At 48.5% G+C, this 17,759-nt stretch overlaps 1 protein-coding gene across 8 annotated transcripts in view; it reads right to left on the bottom strand.

The window, feature by feature from the left end:
- Positions 1 to 17,759, bottom strand: part of huwe1 (HECT, UBA and WWE domain containing E3 ubiquitin protein ligase 1) — a 275,712-nt gene that overhangs the window by 175,257 nt on the left and 82,696 nt on the right. For all 8 annotated transcript variants that reach the window (XM_052009021.1, XM_052009019.1, XM_052009022.1 and 5 more), the window contains 8 exons: positions 17,023 to 17,163; positions 15,853 to 15,958; positions 15,661 to 15,774; positions 14,299 to 14,400; positions 12,352 to 12,432; positions 5,938 to 6,044; positions 2,802 to 2,979; positions 501 to 592 (listed from right to left, as the gene is read on the bottom strand). In XM_052009021.1, coding sequence (XP_051864981.1) covers positions 501 to 592; positions 2,802 to 2,979; positions 5,938 to 6,044; positions 12,352 to 12,432; positions 14,299 to 14,400; positions 15,661 to 15,774; positions 15,853 to 15,958; positions 17,023 to 17,163 — 921 coding nt within the window. The remainder of the gene's footprint in view (positions 1 to 500; positions 593 to 2,801; positions 2,980 to 5,937; positions 6,045 to 12,351; positions 12,433 to 14,298; positions 14,401 to 15,660; positions 15,775 to 15,852; positions 15,959 to 17,022; positions 17,164 to 17,759) is intronic.

Consider the following 17,759-nt stretch of genomic DNA (forward strand, 5'->3'; position numbering starts at 1 on the left):
GGACGTGTGTAAAAATGGAACCCGTTCATTATCGGGGAAGACCTACAATGGGCTTTTATTTCATTTCCTTCTGTAACAGAGTTAAATCAACAGCTCCCTGACTCTGGGAAATCTTTCCATCCCAAATTACAGGAGATTTCCATATAACAGAAGCCATTTTGGCCCATCAAGCGTTTGCTGGCTCACAAAGCAATCACATCCCCCACCGACTTTCCCTGTAACCTCTCTCTCCCGCGCACCGCACCCCCCCCCCCAATATTCCCATCATCCTCTGCCAGATCCTACCCCTCACCTACACACTAGGGGTAAGTAAAGTTGGCTGATTAACCTCCCGACCTGCATATCTTTGGGACGTGGGAGGAAGCTGGAGCATCAGGAAGAACATGCAGGCTCCATGTAGACCGCACCGCAGGTCAGGACTGAACTGGGATCGCTGTGGCCGAGAGGCAGCAATGCTAATGGCTGCGCCACTGAGATAGATTTGATGCATAGGTACACACCTTTATGATCGCTGTGGTGGCGTCAGTCTTCAGAGTTGGCTGGTGTCTCATGAGTTCATCCACAGCACTGCCAAGGTTGGACGCAGTATCACCTGTGCAGAGAGTTTCAACAGTACTTGCTAAAGAAAGTCACTCTTTCAATGCACATCAGAACAGAGCTGAACTATTTTACCGCCAGTGCTACATGCAACTATCCTTGCATCACCACCGTGCTGTGCAGAAGGAACACACCTCCATCCTGAGTTGGAAATATAGCGCCCTTCCTTCACCGTTGCTGGATCAAAATCCCGGGACTGAATTGTGGGTGCACCCACAGCTCAAGGACTGCAGCGGTACAAGGCAGCAACTCACCACCACCTTCTCAAGCACAAGCTGGGATGGGCAATTAAATGCTGGCTCTGCTTATGAAGCCCACATCCCCTGAATATATATATCTAAACACATACATACACACACATAATATATATAAAAATAGGGAGGAAGCGGGCGCGGGAAGGAGGGAGCACGGGAGTGGGGGAAGGAGGGAAGGATTTCCCAGCCTGGATTGGAAGATGGGTTCCTTGGATGGTCCATGGTCCTTGGCTATGGAAAACCAAGTGAGAGTAATGCTAGTGTGGTGGTTAGTGCAACGCTATTACAGTGCCAGCGACCCGGGTTAAAAGCCAGCCGCTGTCTGTAAGGAGTTTGTACGTTCTCCCCGCATCTGCGTGGGTTTCCCCCGGGTGCTCCGGCTTCCTCCCACATTCCAAAGACATGAGGGTTAGGAAGTTGTGGGTGTGCTATGTTGGTGGCCGGAAGCATGGCGACACTTGCGGGCTGCCCCCAGAACACTCTACGCAAAAAGATGCATTTCACTGTGTTTCGATGCACATGTGACTAATAAAGATATATTAATTTTCATGGCATTTATACCTTGGCAATAAACTTGAACTTGCAGAAAAAATCAAGGTAAAATAGGAAGGGGTGGGGGTGTGGTGGCAATAAAAAAAATCACCCTGCTCTTGAAGGGACAACTGAGAAGCCAGCTCACACTTCTTAATCTTCCCTTCAACTCAACAGCCCAGACTGAAGGTCCCCTTCTCTCTCCTCTGTCCCCAGTATACAAGATGATAAGAGGCACAGATCGAGTGGACAGTCAGAGACTTTTTCCCAGGGCAACAATGGCTAACACGAGGGGACATAATTTTAAGGTGATTGGAGGAAGGTATAAGGGGGATGTCAGGGCTAAGTTTTTTTTTACACAGAGAGTGGTGAGTGCATGGAACCCACTGCCAGCAGAGGTTGTGGGGGCAGATACGTTTGGGACATTTAAGAGACTCTTAGACAGACACATGAATGGTAGAAAAATAGGGGGCTATGTGGGAGGGAAGGGTTAGATAGATCTTAGAGCAGGATAAAATTGTGGGCCAAAGGGCCTGTACTGTGCTGTAGTGTTCTATGTTCTAACATAAAGCCAGTTTTGAACTACCCCGAGCAGCTGCTTCCCCTTGAATCACGCCAGGGCTTGCAAAACACCAGGCAGGTTTGAAGGGGCAACCACCCAACTACCTGGTTAACTGCTGACAGCCGAGGACACAGCACAGACAGAACTCGGTGGCAACTTGGGGCTTTTGGAGGAGGAGCCCTGAAATGAGCTCTCAAAGTATCAGCACCATCAACATCTCAGCACTGGGGTACCCTAAACCCTTCTGAGTGTCCCAAATCCTTCTGAGTGTCCCACAGAGCCCCAAAGCCCTGGTGTCAAGTTCAATGACTTTTCCATGAATTTATACTTCCAAAATATTAAGAGGAATAGATAGAGTGGACAGCCAGCGCCTCTTTCCCAGGGCACCAATGCTCAATACAAGAGGGCATGGCTTTAAAGTAATGGGTGGGAAGTTCAAGGGAGATATCAGAGGGAGGTTTTTTACCCAGAGAGTGGTTGGGCCATGCAATGTGCTGCCTGGGGAGGTGGTGGAGGCAGGTACATTGGTCAAATTCAAGAGATAAGCATATGGAGAATTTAAAATAGAGGGATATGTGGGAGGAAGGGGTTAGATAGTCTTAGGCGAGGTTTAAAGGTCGGCACAACATTGTGGGCCGAAGGGCCTGTTTTGTGCTGTACTGTTCCATGATTCTGGACCGTTGGTGGCAGATGATGACGCCAATTCAGGATCTAGCAATTCAACGGGCTTCCTGCCCGTATAATACAAGCCGACAACGTTGCTGGGATGATCCCCAAGCACGGGGGCTTTGACTGGAGGGGCAACGGCACATGGGCTGGCACGCACAGATCCCCACAGAACCGGGGCCAACACTGACCTAACGGATCGGAACTTCGGCGCCGCCTCATCGCAGGCAGGTAATCAGGAGACAGGAGCACCTTGAAGAGTCGCTCAAAGGGCTGGCACTGCACGAAGGACTGCAGCCCGCGAGCGTTCAGGCACAGTGCGCTGAAAACGTTTGGCAAGGAACCCAGAACTTCACGGGTAGCAGGCACCTGAGTAAGAAAGCAAAACATTGGTAAGGCTCATGCTGGTTTTAATACTGCTTGATGCCCTATTTCTGAAGAACTCTTTTTTAAAAAAATCAGGAGAGGTCTTGAAAGAGTAAATAAAGAGGACGCTTGCATGCCGTAGGGATGATAGATTTTGGATCAAATTGGCAAACCGAGGTTAAAAAAAAAACTGTAGATGCTTGAAATCTAAAATAAAAACCGAAAATACGGCAAATCCTCAGGTCAGGCTGCATCAGTGGGAAGAGACTGTTCACGCTTCTGACGAAATGTCTTCAACCTGAAACATTAACTCTAGTGTAGCGGTTAGCGTAACACTATTACAGCGCCAGCGATCCGGGTTCAATTCCCGCCACTGCCTGTAAGGAGTTTATCCATTCCCCCCGTGTGTCTGCATGGGTTTCCTCCGGGTGCTCCGGTTTCCTCCCACATTCCAGACGTACAGGGTTAGGAAGTTGTGGGCGTGCTGTGTTGGCGCCGGAAGAGCGGCGACACTTGAGGGCTGCCCCCAGCACATTCTTAGTAACGCAAAAAGACCCACTTCACTGTGTTTCGATATCTCATTTCTCTTCCCACAGATGCAGCCTGACCTGCTGAATGTTTCCAGCATTTCCCGTTCTTATTTGAGGTGAGGAAGAGGGGGCTGGAAAGAGAAGTGTTCGAGATCTGGAAGGCACTCCTTCCGAGGAGGGGTTGGTGCAGATTCCATGAACTTTCAAAAGGGGAACTGATGAAAGAATTGAAGGTGGAAATGTACACGCAAGGAAATTTGCACTGTCCATCTGTAGAAGTTTGCTGAAGTTTTCAATGAAAGGGCAGGCACAGTAGCGTAGCGGTTAACATAATGCTATTACAGCACCAGCGACCCAGGTTCAATGCCGGCTGCTGTCTGTAAGGAGTTTGTATGTTCTCCCCGTGACTGCTCCTATTTCTTATGCCCCATTGTTTTAGATAACAGAAGAGAGAAGTTAATCAATTGACAAACTTATTGCATTTCTTTTGTAAAAATTACAAAATCACTTCAAGAACAGGGAAATGCACAGCAGAAATGTGAAGGGGGAGCGAGAAACTTTTGGCGATAGCAGGGGTGTTTCTGAAACAGCTTTCGGAGGGGGAAGGGGGGGGGAGGGAGAGAAGTGCAGGGACCAGGGGAAACCAACTTGCGTCTCTGCAACATCTTTTGCTGCAGATGTCACAAATGTGAGCGCCACAGCCAGTAAATAAGATGGCAAGCTGTGTGGGGCTGGCTCTCAGAGCGATGAGATATCAAAAAAAGTGATCTGGTTGAACGGGTGTTGGTTAAGGGACAAACGATGACTCCAGGGCATTAGGGAGAAATTCCCTGCTCTTCATCCAAATAAAAAAAATTAGGCAAAGGATCCACGACATCCAACTGGGGTCTGTTTAACATCTTTCTTAACATTCGGTACCTTGGAGAATGCAGCACTCAGTCCTCACGTCTCGTGTCAGGCTTGGAATTCAAACTTCAGGGAGAGTCAAACCTTGGACCTTCCCATTCCCAATTTCATAGAATCATAGAACAGTACAGCACAATACAGGCCCTTCGGCCCACAATGTTGTGCCACCCTTTAAACCTCGCCTAACGCTATCTAATCCCTTCCTCCCACATATCCCTCTACTTTAAATTCCTCCATATGCTTATCTAGCAATCTCTTGAACTCGACCAATGTACCTGCCTCCACCACCGCCCCAGGCAGCACATTGCATGGCCCAACCACTCTCTGGGTAAAAAACCTCCCTCTGATATCTCCCTTCAACTTCCCACCCATTACTTTAGCCATGCCCTCTTGCATTGAGCATTGGTGCCCTGGGAAGAGGCGCTGGCTGTCCACTCTATCTATTCCTCTTAATATTCTGTACACCTCTATCATGTCTCCTCTCATCCTCCTTCTCTCCAAAGAGTAAAGCCCCAGCTCCCTTAGTCTCTCCCCATAATGCATACTCTCTAAACCGGGCAGCATCCTGGCAAATCTCCGCACCCTTTCCAATGCTTCCCACTGAGCCACTTTTGACCAACTGAGAGGCACCAAAGGTTGCTCACTCTCCCTTTACATTCCTGCTGTGCATTCGCCTGCTCTGCTTAAGATGATTTTGCAGCTCACACACGAGAAATGCAATAGATGTGTCACTTGATTAAATTCCCCCTCTTCATCTCACTTCTGCACGTGGTAAACCCTTGGATGGGCGAGGCAGACTGGATGCTGTCACTGCTAGTTCAGCACAGGCTCACTGTGGATCCCTTGAGGGGTCAGGGGAAATCTTGTAGATCTCTTGATGGACATGCTTGCATACAAATCTCTCCATTTCCTGCTGTCCCTTTTCATTTCCAAGGTGATTTTTGGCCAGCAAACGAACCCAGTGTTTTGGCCTGCTAAGCACACCTTGTCACGGTGAAGGAAGGGCCAGCGTTGGAGAGTGAGCACGCGGTCTCCGCGGGGCACCCTGGTCGAGTTCCGCGCTTGGTGGGTCCCTCAGGGGATGGCATGTGTCGTGGACGGTTAGAATGCAATTCTTCTGTGAAGTGTTGCGTTTAGCGGGTGCTGTGTTGCGTGTGTGTTTCGCGAGTGTGTAGTTAGTGTTATTTTGCTGTAGTTCTGTAGATGCTTAGTTTGTTTTCTCTTTCTATATTAGTTGTAGTGTATTGACACTGGTTGTCCTTTTGTAGAGCTTTTAGTTAATAAACGTTTATATAAAAAAAAGGGCCAGCGTTCGGAGTAGGAAGTGCGCACACCAAAGGCAGGTGTAACCTTGTGGAAATCAGAGGCAAGGGGGAGGGTGCCAGAAAGGGAGCTAAAACACACTTGGAACAGCGAAATGAGTGGGATGTGACGGCAGTGGGGTGAGGAGTGACAGGAAAGGGAGGGCAGTACTTTGTGTAGGGAGACAGCCGGCAGCAACCCTGAGACAGGGTGGAGGACTCACGTCTTTTATCAGCAGAGCGTGAAGCATGACGTCCGTCAGCCCGTTATCCTGAAGCGAGGACAACAGCGAAGGCTCTTGGAACACAAACACCGTCACCACTTCCGTGGCTGGAAGGAGTGGGGAGAAAAGAAAAATCAAGTCAGAATCGCAACACACAAGCGCCTCAACACATTACTCAAACTTCACTCGTGACTGGCTGATGGAACAACCTGGAAGGTATTTCTCTTCCTGCTGTGGCCAACCGATCGCGAGATGCTTACACTAGGCCAGCATCAAGACAAGGACCAAAACACTATCTGATCCAATACGTAGTCATACAGCACAGAAACAGGCCCTTCGGCCCATCTAGTCCACGCCAGCCTGGTCCTCTGCCTAGTCCCATCTAACTGCACCTGAACCACTGCCCTCCATACCTCTCTCATTCATGTACCTATCCAAAATTCTCTTGAACGTTACAATTGAACCAGCATCCACCACTTCTGCTGGCGGCTTGTTCCACACTCGCACCACTGAGTGAAGTAGCTCCACCTCAGATTCCCCTTAAATATTTCACCTTTCACCCTAAACCTATTAGTTCTAGTCTCACCCAACCTGAGGGGAAAAAGCCTGCATGCATCCACCCAATCTATACCCCTCATAATTTTGTACGCCTCTATAAAGATCTCCACTCATTCTCTTGCGCTCCAGGGAATAAAGTCCTAACCTTTTCAGCCTTTCCCTGCAACTCAAGTCCTCAAGTCTCAGCAAAATCCGTGTAAATTTTCTTTGCACTCTTACAAGTTTATTGACATATCTTTCCTGCAGGTAGGTGACCAGAACTGCACACTACACTCTAAATTTGGCCTCAACATAACGTCCCTACATGAACTGGATCAACACATTGCAAGAAGAGACTGATATAAAACACGACCATATCACACAATGCATGAAAAGCTACAGGTTTAAAAAAACACTAAGGGTCAGTGAAGATCAAGAATGCACTGGGTCGATCCAAATCCAGAACCTCTAACACCAACTGATCCATTTCAGCACAGGTATGTCTTTGCTGTTCCCTGTGACAAACCCACTCCCCTCCACCTCCTATTTCATCAGAAATCAGCTGCCTAATTTTAGATACAATGATTCAGATTAGTTTATCATATACACCAGGGTGCAATGAAATTCCTTGCTCGTGTGAAGCTCAGATGTCCAAACTCTAACGGTATAGTAGAGTCACACAGCACAGAAACAGGTCCTTTGGCCCAACTGGTCCATGCCGGCCAAGATGCCCACCTAAGCCATGCTTTTGGCCCATATCCCTCAAAATGGTTCCCATCCATGGACCTGTCTAAAGTCGTTAATGTACCTGCCTCAACCACTTCCTCTGGCAGCTCCTTCCATGCACCCACCACCCTCTGCCTGAAGACATGCCCCCACCAGCCCCCTCAGGGAGTACTTTCCAGATTCCAACCCCCCTCCCTGGGGGGGGGAAAAAACTCCTCAGATCCCCTCTCAATCTCTAACTCTTCACCTTGAAACTCACACAGGGTCAGACACAGAGTGAAGCTCCCTCTGCACCGTCCCATCACACATTCCTGGGGTCAGACACAGAGTGAAGCTCCCTCTACACCATCATGACTTGAATCGAGAAACAGAACAATATACATGGTAATAAGAAATACAAGTGCAAAACAGCAGAATGGTGCAAAGACTGTAGTGCAGTCTGAAGCAGTACAAAAGTAAATGCTGAAGTGATAATAACGGAATAACCGAGAGAGGTAGAGTTAAGAGGCTGAGAACGTGGCAGCACCACTGGGAAGGGGATGCGAAAGATGTGATTTGTTCAGCAGTGGGGAAGAAGCTACTCTTAAGTTTGGACATCTGGGCTTTCAAGCTCCTGTATCCTCTACAAGAAGGTAGAAGAGAGAAAAGCAAATGGCCAGGGTGGCAGGCATCATTGACTGTTTGTACTGTTAGCCTTCCTGATCTCTTCCTCAGGTAACTAAGACTGATAGACAAAAACAACTGACCAGATAGAGGGGGGAGACAGGACCTTAAGTTAAGGTCAATACGTTACTTGTGAAACTTCCGTGCTCCCTCAAGAGCGGCAGGGGTTAATGACTGCCAAGATTCCATGCTCACATGAATGTGCAAACATCTGATATGGGAGAGAGTGGCATCAGAGTCCAACATTAAGAACGCGTTCATCGTTGGCATGAATGGGCCAGGGATCCAGGGACTCCAGTTCAAAGTCTACCTCAAGTCAGGGAGTTCATTAAATAGACTGTGGAATATCACCACACAACTCATCAATGCTGGTGACCACAGACAATGCCATTGGGCTCATAACTGTCCTTCAGGGAGCTCCTTTGCCTCCACGCAACTGCAGACCCATAGGAACACAAACGACTCTTTACTTTGAGAACTCTTTCTGGGGATGAAGGCACTGTTGGTACAGCCAGTACTTGTTGCATGTCCCCAGTTGCCTTCGATGTGGGTGGCTGCTCATTTCGGCACTCGCTGTCCTGGATAATAGACTCAGAAGGCAGATTTCCATTAGCTAACTCGAGGCCTTCTGACAAATGCTAATATTAGCTTTTAGATTTAAATTTCAGAACCGCCATTTAAATTGGGAGATTAAAATTGGTAAATTGGTTTATTATTGTCACATTCACCAAGGTACAGTGAAAAACTTTGTTTGGCACGCCATCCAGACAGATCATTTCATTACATCAGTCCATCGAGGCAGTGAAAAGGTAGTAACACACACAAAATGCTGGAGGAACTAAGCAGGTCAGGCAGCATCTATGAAGGGAAATAAACAGACGACATTTCAGGTCAAGACCCTTCTGACAGCAGTCCTGATGAAGGATCTCGACCCAAAATGTCGACTGTTTATTTCCCTCAATAGACGCTGCCTGACCTGCTGAGTTCCTTCAGCACTTTTTGTGTGCGTTGCTCCAGATCCCAGCATCTGCAGAATCTCTTGCATCTCAGGGAAAAAAGGTAGTACAAAGAACCCAGATTATTCCTGGTTTATTAATCCAGTAACTGGGCTACCGTACGTCTTGAGTAAAAATTCACAGAAGAATAACGAATAGTAAAACCATTTGGACCACCTGCCCATGACCCATACACCAGGCAACAAAGTCAACCCTGCAGAGTCTTTCTTTAGGCAGTTGACCAAGTAGTTGACCCACTCATAGAACCATATCTTTCAAGCTCCAGATCTCTCAAGACATCAGTCAAACATGGACAAGGAAACCTCTTGCCTCAGTTGAAGGGGGAAAAGGTTGAACTGACTGGAGTTTTTCCTCAGCGCAATGCAAGTCACTGATCGAGGCCAATCATCACAGCCCAAGGACAAGGTGCTCAGCTGAACCAGTTCAGCTTCCTTCCTGCCTTGTCAGTCAGAACATCTGCCAATATCTGGACAACCTTCAGGCACAGGCCAATGAGCAGCAAGTATTACCTGAACCATATAAATGCAGGGCAATGCCCATCGCTAACGGGATCACCTTTGCCGTGACGGTCAACAGTGCTCCACGATTCACATTCTAGGGAGTCACTGACCAGAAACTTAAGCGGACACAAACACTACAGCTGCAACAACAGGTCGGAGGCAAGAAGCCCTGCAGCAAGTGACTCATCTAAATATTCAACAAGTCTACAGAGCACAGAGAGGTGTGTGATGCCATATTCTACCCTTGCCTGGTAGCGGAGGCTGAGGGGAGACCTGACAGAAGTTTATAAGATTATGAGGGGCACAGATAGAGCAGACAGCCGGTATCTTTATCCCCCCAGGGTCGAAATGTCTAATACAAGAGGTCATACATTCAAGGTGAGAGGGGGCAAGTGCAAAGGAGATGTGCAGGGCAAGTCCCCCATTTCCACCTCCCACCCCCCAACACACCACACACAGAAAGTGGTGGGTCTCTGGAATGTGCTGCCAGGGGTGGTGATGGGAGGCAAATACAATAGAGACACTTAAGAGGCTCTTAGATAGGCACATGGATATGCAGAGAAAGCAGGGATATGGACGTGTGGGCAGAAGGGGCTAGTTTAATTAGGCTTTTAATTACTGGTTTAATGAGCTCGTCACATCATGAGCCGAAGTGCCTCTTCCTGTGCTGTACTTTTCTATGTTTGATGTAACTGCCAATCCAAAATAAAAACCATGGGCAGTTTGATATCATCCAGGACAAACCTTCAGTCATCCATTTCATCATCCTGAGTATTCACTCCCCCCACCACAGCTGAATCTACACACTGAAGCAACGCCAGCAGCAAGTCTCGAATCTATGACCTAGGAGGACAACGACAGTTGCTCCACAGCAACACCAGTCCCAAGCTGTCCTCCGTCACAGACTGCCTTGAAAATACTGACCCTTGGGTTGATTTTGTGCAGGTAGACTGATTGGCACAGTTCAAACAGGTCCTTACCATCTTCCCAAGGGATAGATGACAAGTTGTAGCCTTAACAGAGACAGCCACAATGCACAAACCGAAAGGCTGTTCTGACAAGGATACACTTTTCAGAGGTGCCTGATCATACAGGGCAGTGGAACTGCCAATAGTATGTCAAATAAACTCTGCCGAAAGGCAACTCCAGCAGCAGGAACATCCTTTGGGGGCTCCAGCTTCCGCCCACGTCCCAAAGACAAGTCAGGATGATAGGCTCAACACACAAAATGCTGGAGGAACTCAGCAGGTCAGGCAGCATCTATGGAGGGAAATAAACAGTCAACGTTTCAGGTCGAGACCCTTTCTTGACCCGAAAAGTCGACTGTTTATTTCCCTCCATAGGTGCTGCCTGACCTGCTGAGTTCCTCCAGCATTTTGTTTCTGTTGCTCCAGGTTCCAGCATCTGCAGGATCTGTATCTCAGGATGATAGGTTACTTGACCCCTGCGAATTGCCCCCAGTGTGGAAGTGAGGTGGTAGAACAAGAGGTGTATTGTGCAGGGTCATGGCTGTCACGTGACAGCAATGCCCACTACCTGGTCGAAAGACACACCACTGTCAAAGTTTGGCTCCACCCCACCCATCAGCGCACACCTGACCATTGGTCCCTTTAAGCACCTTTGTACTTGGCCTTGGGCCATTGTGATTGATTAGTCCTTGCTGGTACTGGGCCATTGGCCTTTGTAAATTACCTGGGCTGGACCCCCAGCCCTCCAGCACTATAAAGGGCACCACGTGCGCTCAGCTCTTCCTCTTTGCAACCTTCGAGAGATCACCCTGCTTCACTCCAGGCCGAGTACCGTGGGATGGCGCTGGAGAGATCATTGGTGAGGTGTGCACTGTTAAGGGGTTGGGACCGTCTTAGTTAATGTCCCTAGTAGCACAGAGCCGTGCCTGCACTGAGTCAAGGGGTGGCGGGTATCGTATCGCTTGTCCTTGATTGTCTGTACCTAGTTGTGTGTGTGCATGTGTAGTTTACCCCCGTTGTGATTTTCCCATGCTCGCTATAAACTGTGCGCGTGTGTTATCCCCGTTACCATTTTCCCATGTTCGTCTTTTGTAAATAAATCATTTATCTCCAGACTGTGTTCAGAGTCCTTGCCTTCTGAGACCACGAATCTGTTTCACAAGAAGAGGGGAGTTGATGGGAATGTGGGGAGAGTAAAACAGGACGAGCGCAGATGGTTGGTTGATGGTTGGCACAGACTTGGTGGGCTGAAGGGCCTGTTTCCGTCCTGTTTGACTGTGACTGACCACACCAAGATCATCACTGCACTTCGAAACCAATTGAGCATTCCCATCAACTAACAGCCATGGCTCATCTCAACAACAGGATTTCTCCAGCAGATTATTGGCAGCAGACCTGCTCACCTTGCAGGAGAAAGTGTGAAAGTCGGCCTGCGCTCTGTAGTAAATCAGACAACAGCAGAACCAAAGAACTTGCGATTAATGCTTTAGTAGTTTAAACTAGCAGGAGTGAGGGATACAGAGAAAGAGTAAACGGTGTAACCCGAGCTCTGCATTAGACCCACTCAAAGATGCCTTGTTTAGTGTGTACTTTTTCTACCCACTTTGTGAGAAACCTTCGTGGGAAGTTGCACTTACTACAGCAATTGCTTACAACAAGCTTTAGCAAAACAAGATACTGTATGTCTAAAAAACTATTTCTTTCCAATCCAGCCATAACCATAGTCACCCCATGGCTGAGGTAACTTCTTACTATGGGAATAGCTGACTATTAGGAGACCAGCTGCATACCATTAACCCTTACATTGCCCGTCATTGACCCTTGCACTCCCAGTTATCTTTTACAAAAGAAGGGGGACAGAGGGGGAAAGCCCAACAGTCAGGGGAGATACAAATGAGGAGCTAGCTGTGACTGTTACTGCCGAGAAATTCTAACAGTTTCGAGTAATGCAGCAGGGTACAACAAAGAAAAGTTTGCAATTAATTAAAGAAACATCTCACTTACCGAGCAGGAAGAGTGATGGCCCGTAATACTCCGCGTTGCTGATAATGTGCTTCAGTGAGGTAGGCAGGGAACCATCCATTACTGAAAGGTAACACACCAGAATTAAATAAGCACTTTACTGATCAGGTTACATTAGGAAAGGCCAAAACGTTTGTTTCTGGCCAAGTGGCGAGTCGCCAGAACTCTCTACCCCAGAGAGTTGTGGAGGCTGCATCATTAGGGGTAAATAAAGAGATAGATAGATAAATTTTAGAAGATGGGAAATGACACAAAAGGCACATGGCAGCCTGGGGCAGATCAGCCTTGATCGTGCTGAATGACAGGGCAGGCGCGAGGGGCCGAGGTGTTTAATCCTGCTCCGATTTTCTTATGTCGTTAAGAACCTGTGTTTGAAAGACTGTCTCCAAATATGCACCTCCCAACATTTGTCGTAAACAAAACTTTGATTAAATTGGTTTATTATTGTCACATGTACCGAGGTACAGTGAAAAATGTTGTTTTGCTTGCCATCCATACAGATCATTTCATCAACAATTTAGGAACAGCTTTTTCCCCTCCGCCATGAGATTTCCAAATGGTCCATGAACACTACCTCATTATTCTTTTTTGTGCACTATTTATTTTTGTAATTTATAGGAGCTTTTATGTCTTTGCACGGTACTGCTGCTGCAAAACAACAAATTTCACATCATACAAGTCAGTGATAATAATAAACCTGCTTCTGATCACATCAGTGCAGCGAGGTGGTACAAGGGAAAACCAATAACAGAATGCGGAATAAAGTGTTACAGCTACAGAGAAAGTGCAGTGTAGGCAGACAATAAGGTGCAAGGACCACAACTTTGTAGATTGTGAGGTCAAGAGTCCACCTTATCATATCAGGGGACTGTTCATAGTCTTTTAACGGCAGGATAGAAGCTGTCCTTGAGGCTAGTGGTACGTGCTTTCAGGCTTTTGTATCTTCTGGGAGGGGGGGAAGAAGAGAGAATGTCCGAGGTGGGAAGGGTCTTTGATTATTTTGGCTCTTTTACCGAAAGTGCAGGCAGAGTCCCTGGCGTTATTAGGTGACAAATTAAATAAAACTCTTGGCTGCAGCAAACTGGGAGAGAGCAACAAATCAACATGGAGAAAATGGCTGGTAACAGCGACAGAACCACTAGTTTGTCATACAAACCCCATCTGTTGCATTACCATCCCACAGGGAAAAAAATCTGTCCATCCTTATCGATGTGACTGTAGATCCAAAGCAAGTTTGGTTTTCTCTCAACCACCACCTTGGGCCAGTGGTAATTCGGGACGAACATCAACGTCCACATCTCATGATGGAATTAATAGGGGAACAAGAATCTCAGCCAGTTAATGGAGCACCCCATCCCTCGGCACTATCGCACCTGCTCAGTCCACCGTGAAGTACCTGCCTGCATTATCGACTGAAATTCTGAGCTCAAGATCAAGTCCACACCTTATTTGTGAAGGCACAAGAGACTCCAGATGATGGAATCTGATAGGGTAGGAACATCCCATCTACAGCCCTTCGTCGCCGCCACCTATCACCTCCCATTCTCTGTTGCTGTCTCCACACCTCCCCCCCCACCTGCCAATCAACCCCTCCTCGCCTGATCCACCTCTCGCCCCACCCCTCCCCTCTTCATACCGGCCATCTCCCGTCTACTTCTTCAGTCCAGATGAAGGGTCTCGACCCCAAACGTCGACTGTCCATTCCCCCCCCCCCCCCTCACAGATGCTGCCTGACCTGCTGAGTTCCTCCAGTGGTTTGGTTTTTGTTTTGCAACCTTATTCATCAGCTGGAAGTGTTGATCAGAATGGGGGATTGCCCTTAATTCAGCCAATGTGTCGCTGCCCACTGTGCAGTTATGAGGGACAAATTGCTTGCAGATTAGACAGTGCCATTGCTGATCGTCAAGAGACACATCGAGAACACATTACCATGTCGGATGCTATCCGAGAAGGCGGGATCTTGAATGGCCTTCTTCAAGAAGTTCAGCATGGATTTCAACAGAGCCGCACGCTGGGGAATGCACTGGACGCCTGCAAGAAGGGATGGACCAGCAGTTCAATCACATTTCAAGCCTTCCCCAAAGCGCTTCACAGCCCATGAAGTACGACTGAACGGTCGTCTGGTTTAACTCGTAAATGCAACAGCCAAGCTGCACGCAAGACTGCACCCGAAGCAATACGGTGAGGTTCTAGAGGCCAGGGGGAACAGAGAACCTCCCTCCTCTCCTTTCAAGCTGAGCGACGGGATCTTTCCTGGGCCACAGCCTCCAGTTTACCACCTCAGCCAAAAGGAGGCACCACCTGGAGTGCAGTGCTCCCTCTGACAGCGGAACACAAGTCAATACTCCACTGGGATCAGTGTGGTTGCACACGTCTCGCGAGTGGAACAGAGGTGGCACAACCTGGCGAGAGCACAACACTTTCACACATTTGCAAGGAGACACAGACCTTTACTGACACTACATTTTTTTTTTCGAAAAGGAGTATGGACACATGGCCGCAGTCTGCCCTTGACAAGTGCACAATCTTCACCCAAACCTGGTCTGCTTGGGCAGACCATCAGACCTTGGAGGTCAACACAGCAAAGCACACCTTTGACAGCGCAGCACCCTTCGATGGGAGCGGGGGTGTTGCTTGGGAGCTTGCGATCATTTCTCCCATCCCTGGCTCAGGGGCTTCTGAAATCTCATCTTGTGGTGACAGAGGAGGCTGCTATTCAGCCCATCTGTTCCAAGGCTTTTCCTGGAAAGTGGCCCCTTGGATCCCATTCCCACCTCCCTCGTTCCCTATACCCGTTCCACTTATTTCCTTTCACACATGCCCATCAATGGTGACAGTCCATTGAGGTGGAACAAGTTGGGACTTTTTTTCATTGCAGCGTAGGAGAATGAGAGGTGATCTGAAAGAGGTGTATAAAATCATGAGGGGCACCGATAGGGTGAATGTGCTCAGTCTTTTCCCTCAGGGTTGGGGAATCAAGAACCAGAGGGCATCAGGTTAAGGTGAGAGATTTAATAGGAACCCGAGGGTGGTGGGTCTATGGGCTTAGATGGGACAAGCTTAGATGGTAATCTTGGTCAGCATGGACCAGTTGGGCGGAAGGGCATGTTTCCGTGCCGTATGACTCTAGAAGTTGGGTGACCAGCATCCTTCTCCACTTGGCTTTGCTGTTGTAAGAGACAGAGCCAGCCAAAGATTGAAGCAGCCTTCTGCAGGTACCAACTCCTACCCTCCCCACACCCCTTCCCCCCCCCCCCCCCCCACGGAGGCAGGCACACCAGCCGTTCTTACCGGTCCTCGGTGGGTAACTCATGACAGTATTTGGCCCTCTCGACTCTCCTTCTGGCCTGGCCTCAGTGGTTGATGTCGAGGGACCTGGACTGCTCTCCATCACGATATCTGAAACTACAGGAGGAGTGGTAAATGCCGTGCAGTCAGCAGCGCACGTTGTAATGCTGGGCAGTGCAAGCAACGAGCTGATACCTTCAGAATCCGTCTCCATTTCCTCTCCCTCCTGAGCCGTGCTTGATCGCTGAATCTTTGGCTTGATGACAAAAGGACACTCCTTCCTGCAAATATCAACTTCATGCTAGAAAAATGAAACAAAGATTTAGCAGGCCAGTCCAAGGGGGTAACTGAAAACAACCCATGTTCTCCTTCCCACAGGTGTGTGTGTATGCATGATGGGACAGTGTAGAGGGAGCTTCACTCTGTGTCTAACCCTGGGAGCATGTGATGGTACACTGTAGAGGGAGCTTCACCCTGTGTCTAACCCTGGGATTGTGTGACAGGACAGCGTAGAGGAAGCTTCACTCTGTGGCTAACCGCGGGAGCATGCGATGGTACAGGGCAGAGGGAGCTTCACTCTGTGGCTAACCGCGGGAGCATGCGATGGTACAGGGCAGAGGGAGCTTCACTCTGTGTCTAACCCGGGCCCTGGGAGTCTGAGTGGCGGTCTCTGAGGGGGGAGCTTTCCCCATAACTAAGCCATGCTGTCCCTGCCCGAGGAGTGTGCGACAGGACAATGTACTTGAAGCAATGGAAAGCGTCTCCTGTTTCTTTCTCCACCCCCCCCCCCCCCCGAAGGAGTTTCCGATAAAACATGCATCATTCTGAGTATTAATTCAAGAGCCCACTGTGAAATGGGCTGAGTCATTTATCACTTGCATTCAAGCCAAAGAAACACAAAACACCCAGACACAAAGGTTTAGGACGTGACCAAAAGCTTGGTTCAAGAAGGGTTTTTAAGCCCATCACTGACTTTGGGATAAACAGGGGTGAGAAACCTCCAACAATCCAGATACTCGTCTCATAGTCATGAACTGGTCTGCAGTTTTGAATTTCCATTCCCTTAGCACTTTATATCTCTGTGCTGCCAAATTTACTTCGAATGCACAGGACTGCATTTTAAGCCTGTTCCACTTTCCTGTGTGGCCAACCTGCAGCTGAACCCAACTGGCCGTGGCTTCCTGCCATTAGATACCCAGCAACAATATGCACCATATCTCTTATTTTTAAGGCAGGCCGGCAAAATCTACTCCCAGTCACACGCAGCAGACCGCAACTCCAACGGGAAGATTACGGTAACTTTTGGAACATACTGCAAGTCTTTGCCTCACCTCCAGGACAGCCGAAGGCTCAGGTCCCACATACCTCTAGCCGGTTGATGAACACAGCCAGTCCACTGTGCGACTGGAACGCAGCCATGTCCAGGTTGGTGATGAGGTCAACCACTCGGACTGCCCTGGTCACAAAGGTGATCTGATCCTGCTCGTCACCGAGGTACTTGATCACCTTGGAAAAGAGGAGAGAAGGCAGATTGGAAAAACACAACTCAGTCATGGTCTCATTTTTACCTTTATAGACACAGCCAACAAGAAGCTATTGGTTGGGGCAGGATTGTCCCATCAGTGCCTCACACTGTGGCCACAGGACCTCCCCATGGCACTGCTGCATGTAACAGAGGTACAATGAAACTGTACCAGCACCAAATGGGGGCAACTTGCACTTCTAGTTTACACACCTGCTTACACTGACTAAAGTGTACTAGAAACTGCCTGGCAACTTTACTTCGTTCTGAGTTTGAGGAGATTCAGTACGTCACCAAAGAACAATCGAACAGTACAGCACAGTAAGGACTGTCCAGCCCATGTTGTTGTGCCGACCTATATAAACCTACTCCACGATTGATCTCACCCTTCCCTCCCACACAGCCCATAACCCACCATATTTTTTTACATCCATGTGCTGATCTGAGAGTCTTTCAAACGTCCCTATTGTATCCAGCTCTACCACCACCCCTGGCAGTGCATTCCAGGCACCCAACACTCTCTGTGTAAAAAACTAAACCTAACTCTTTGACATCTTCCCTAAACTTTTACCTTAGACTC

This window comes from Pristis pectinata, chromosome 43 (assembly GCF_009764475.1).
Source record: "Pristis pectinata isolate sPriPec2 chromosome 43, sPriPec2.1.pri, whole genome shotgun sequence".
NCBI lineage: Eukaryota > Metazoa > Chordata > Chondrichthyes > Rhinopristiformes > Pristidae > Pristis > Pristis pectinata.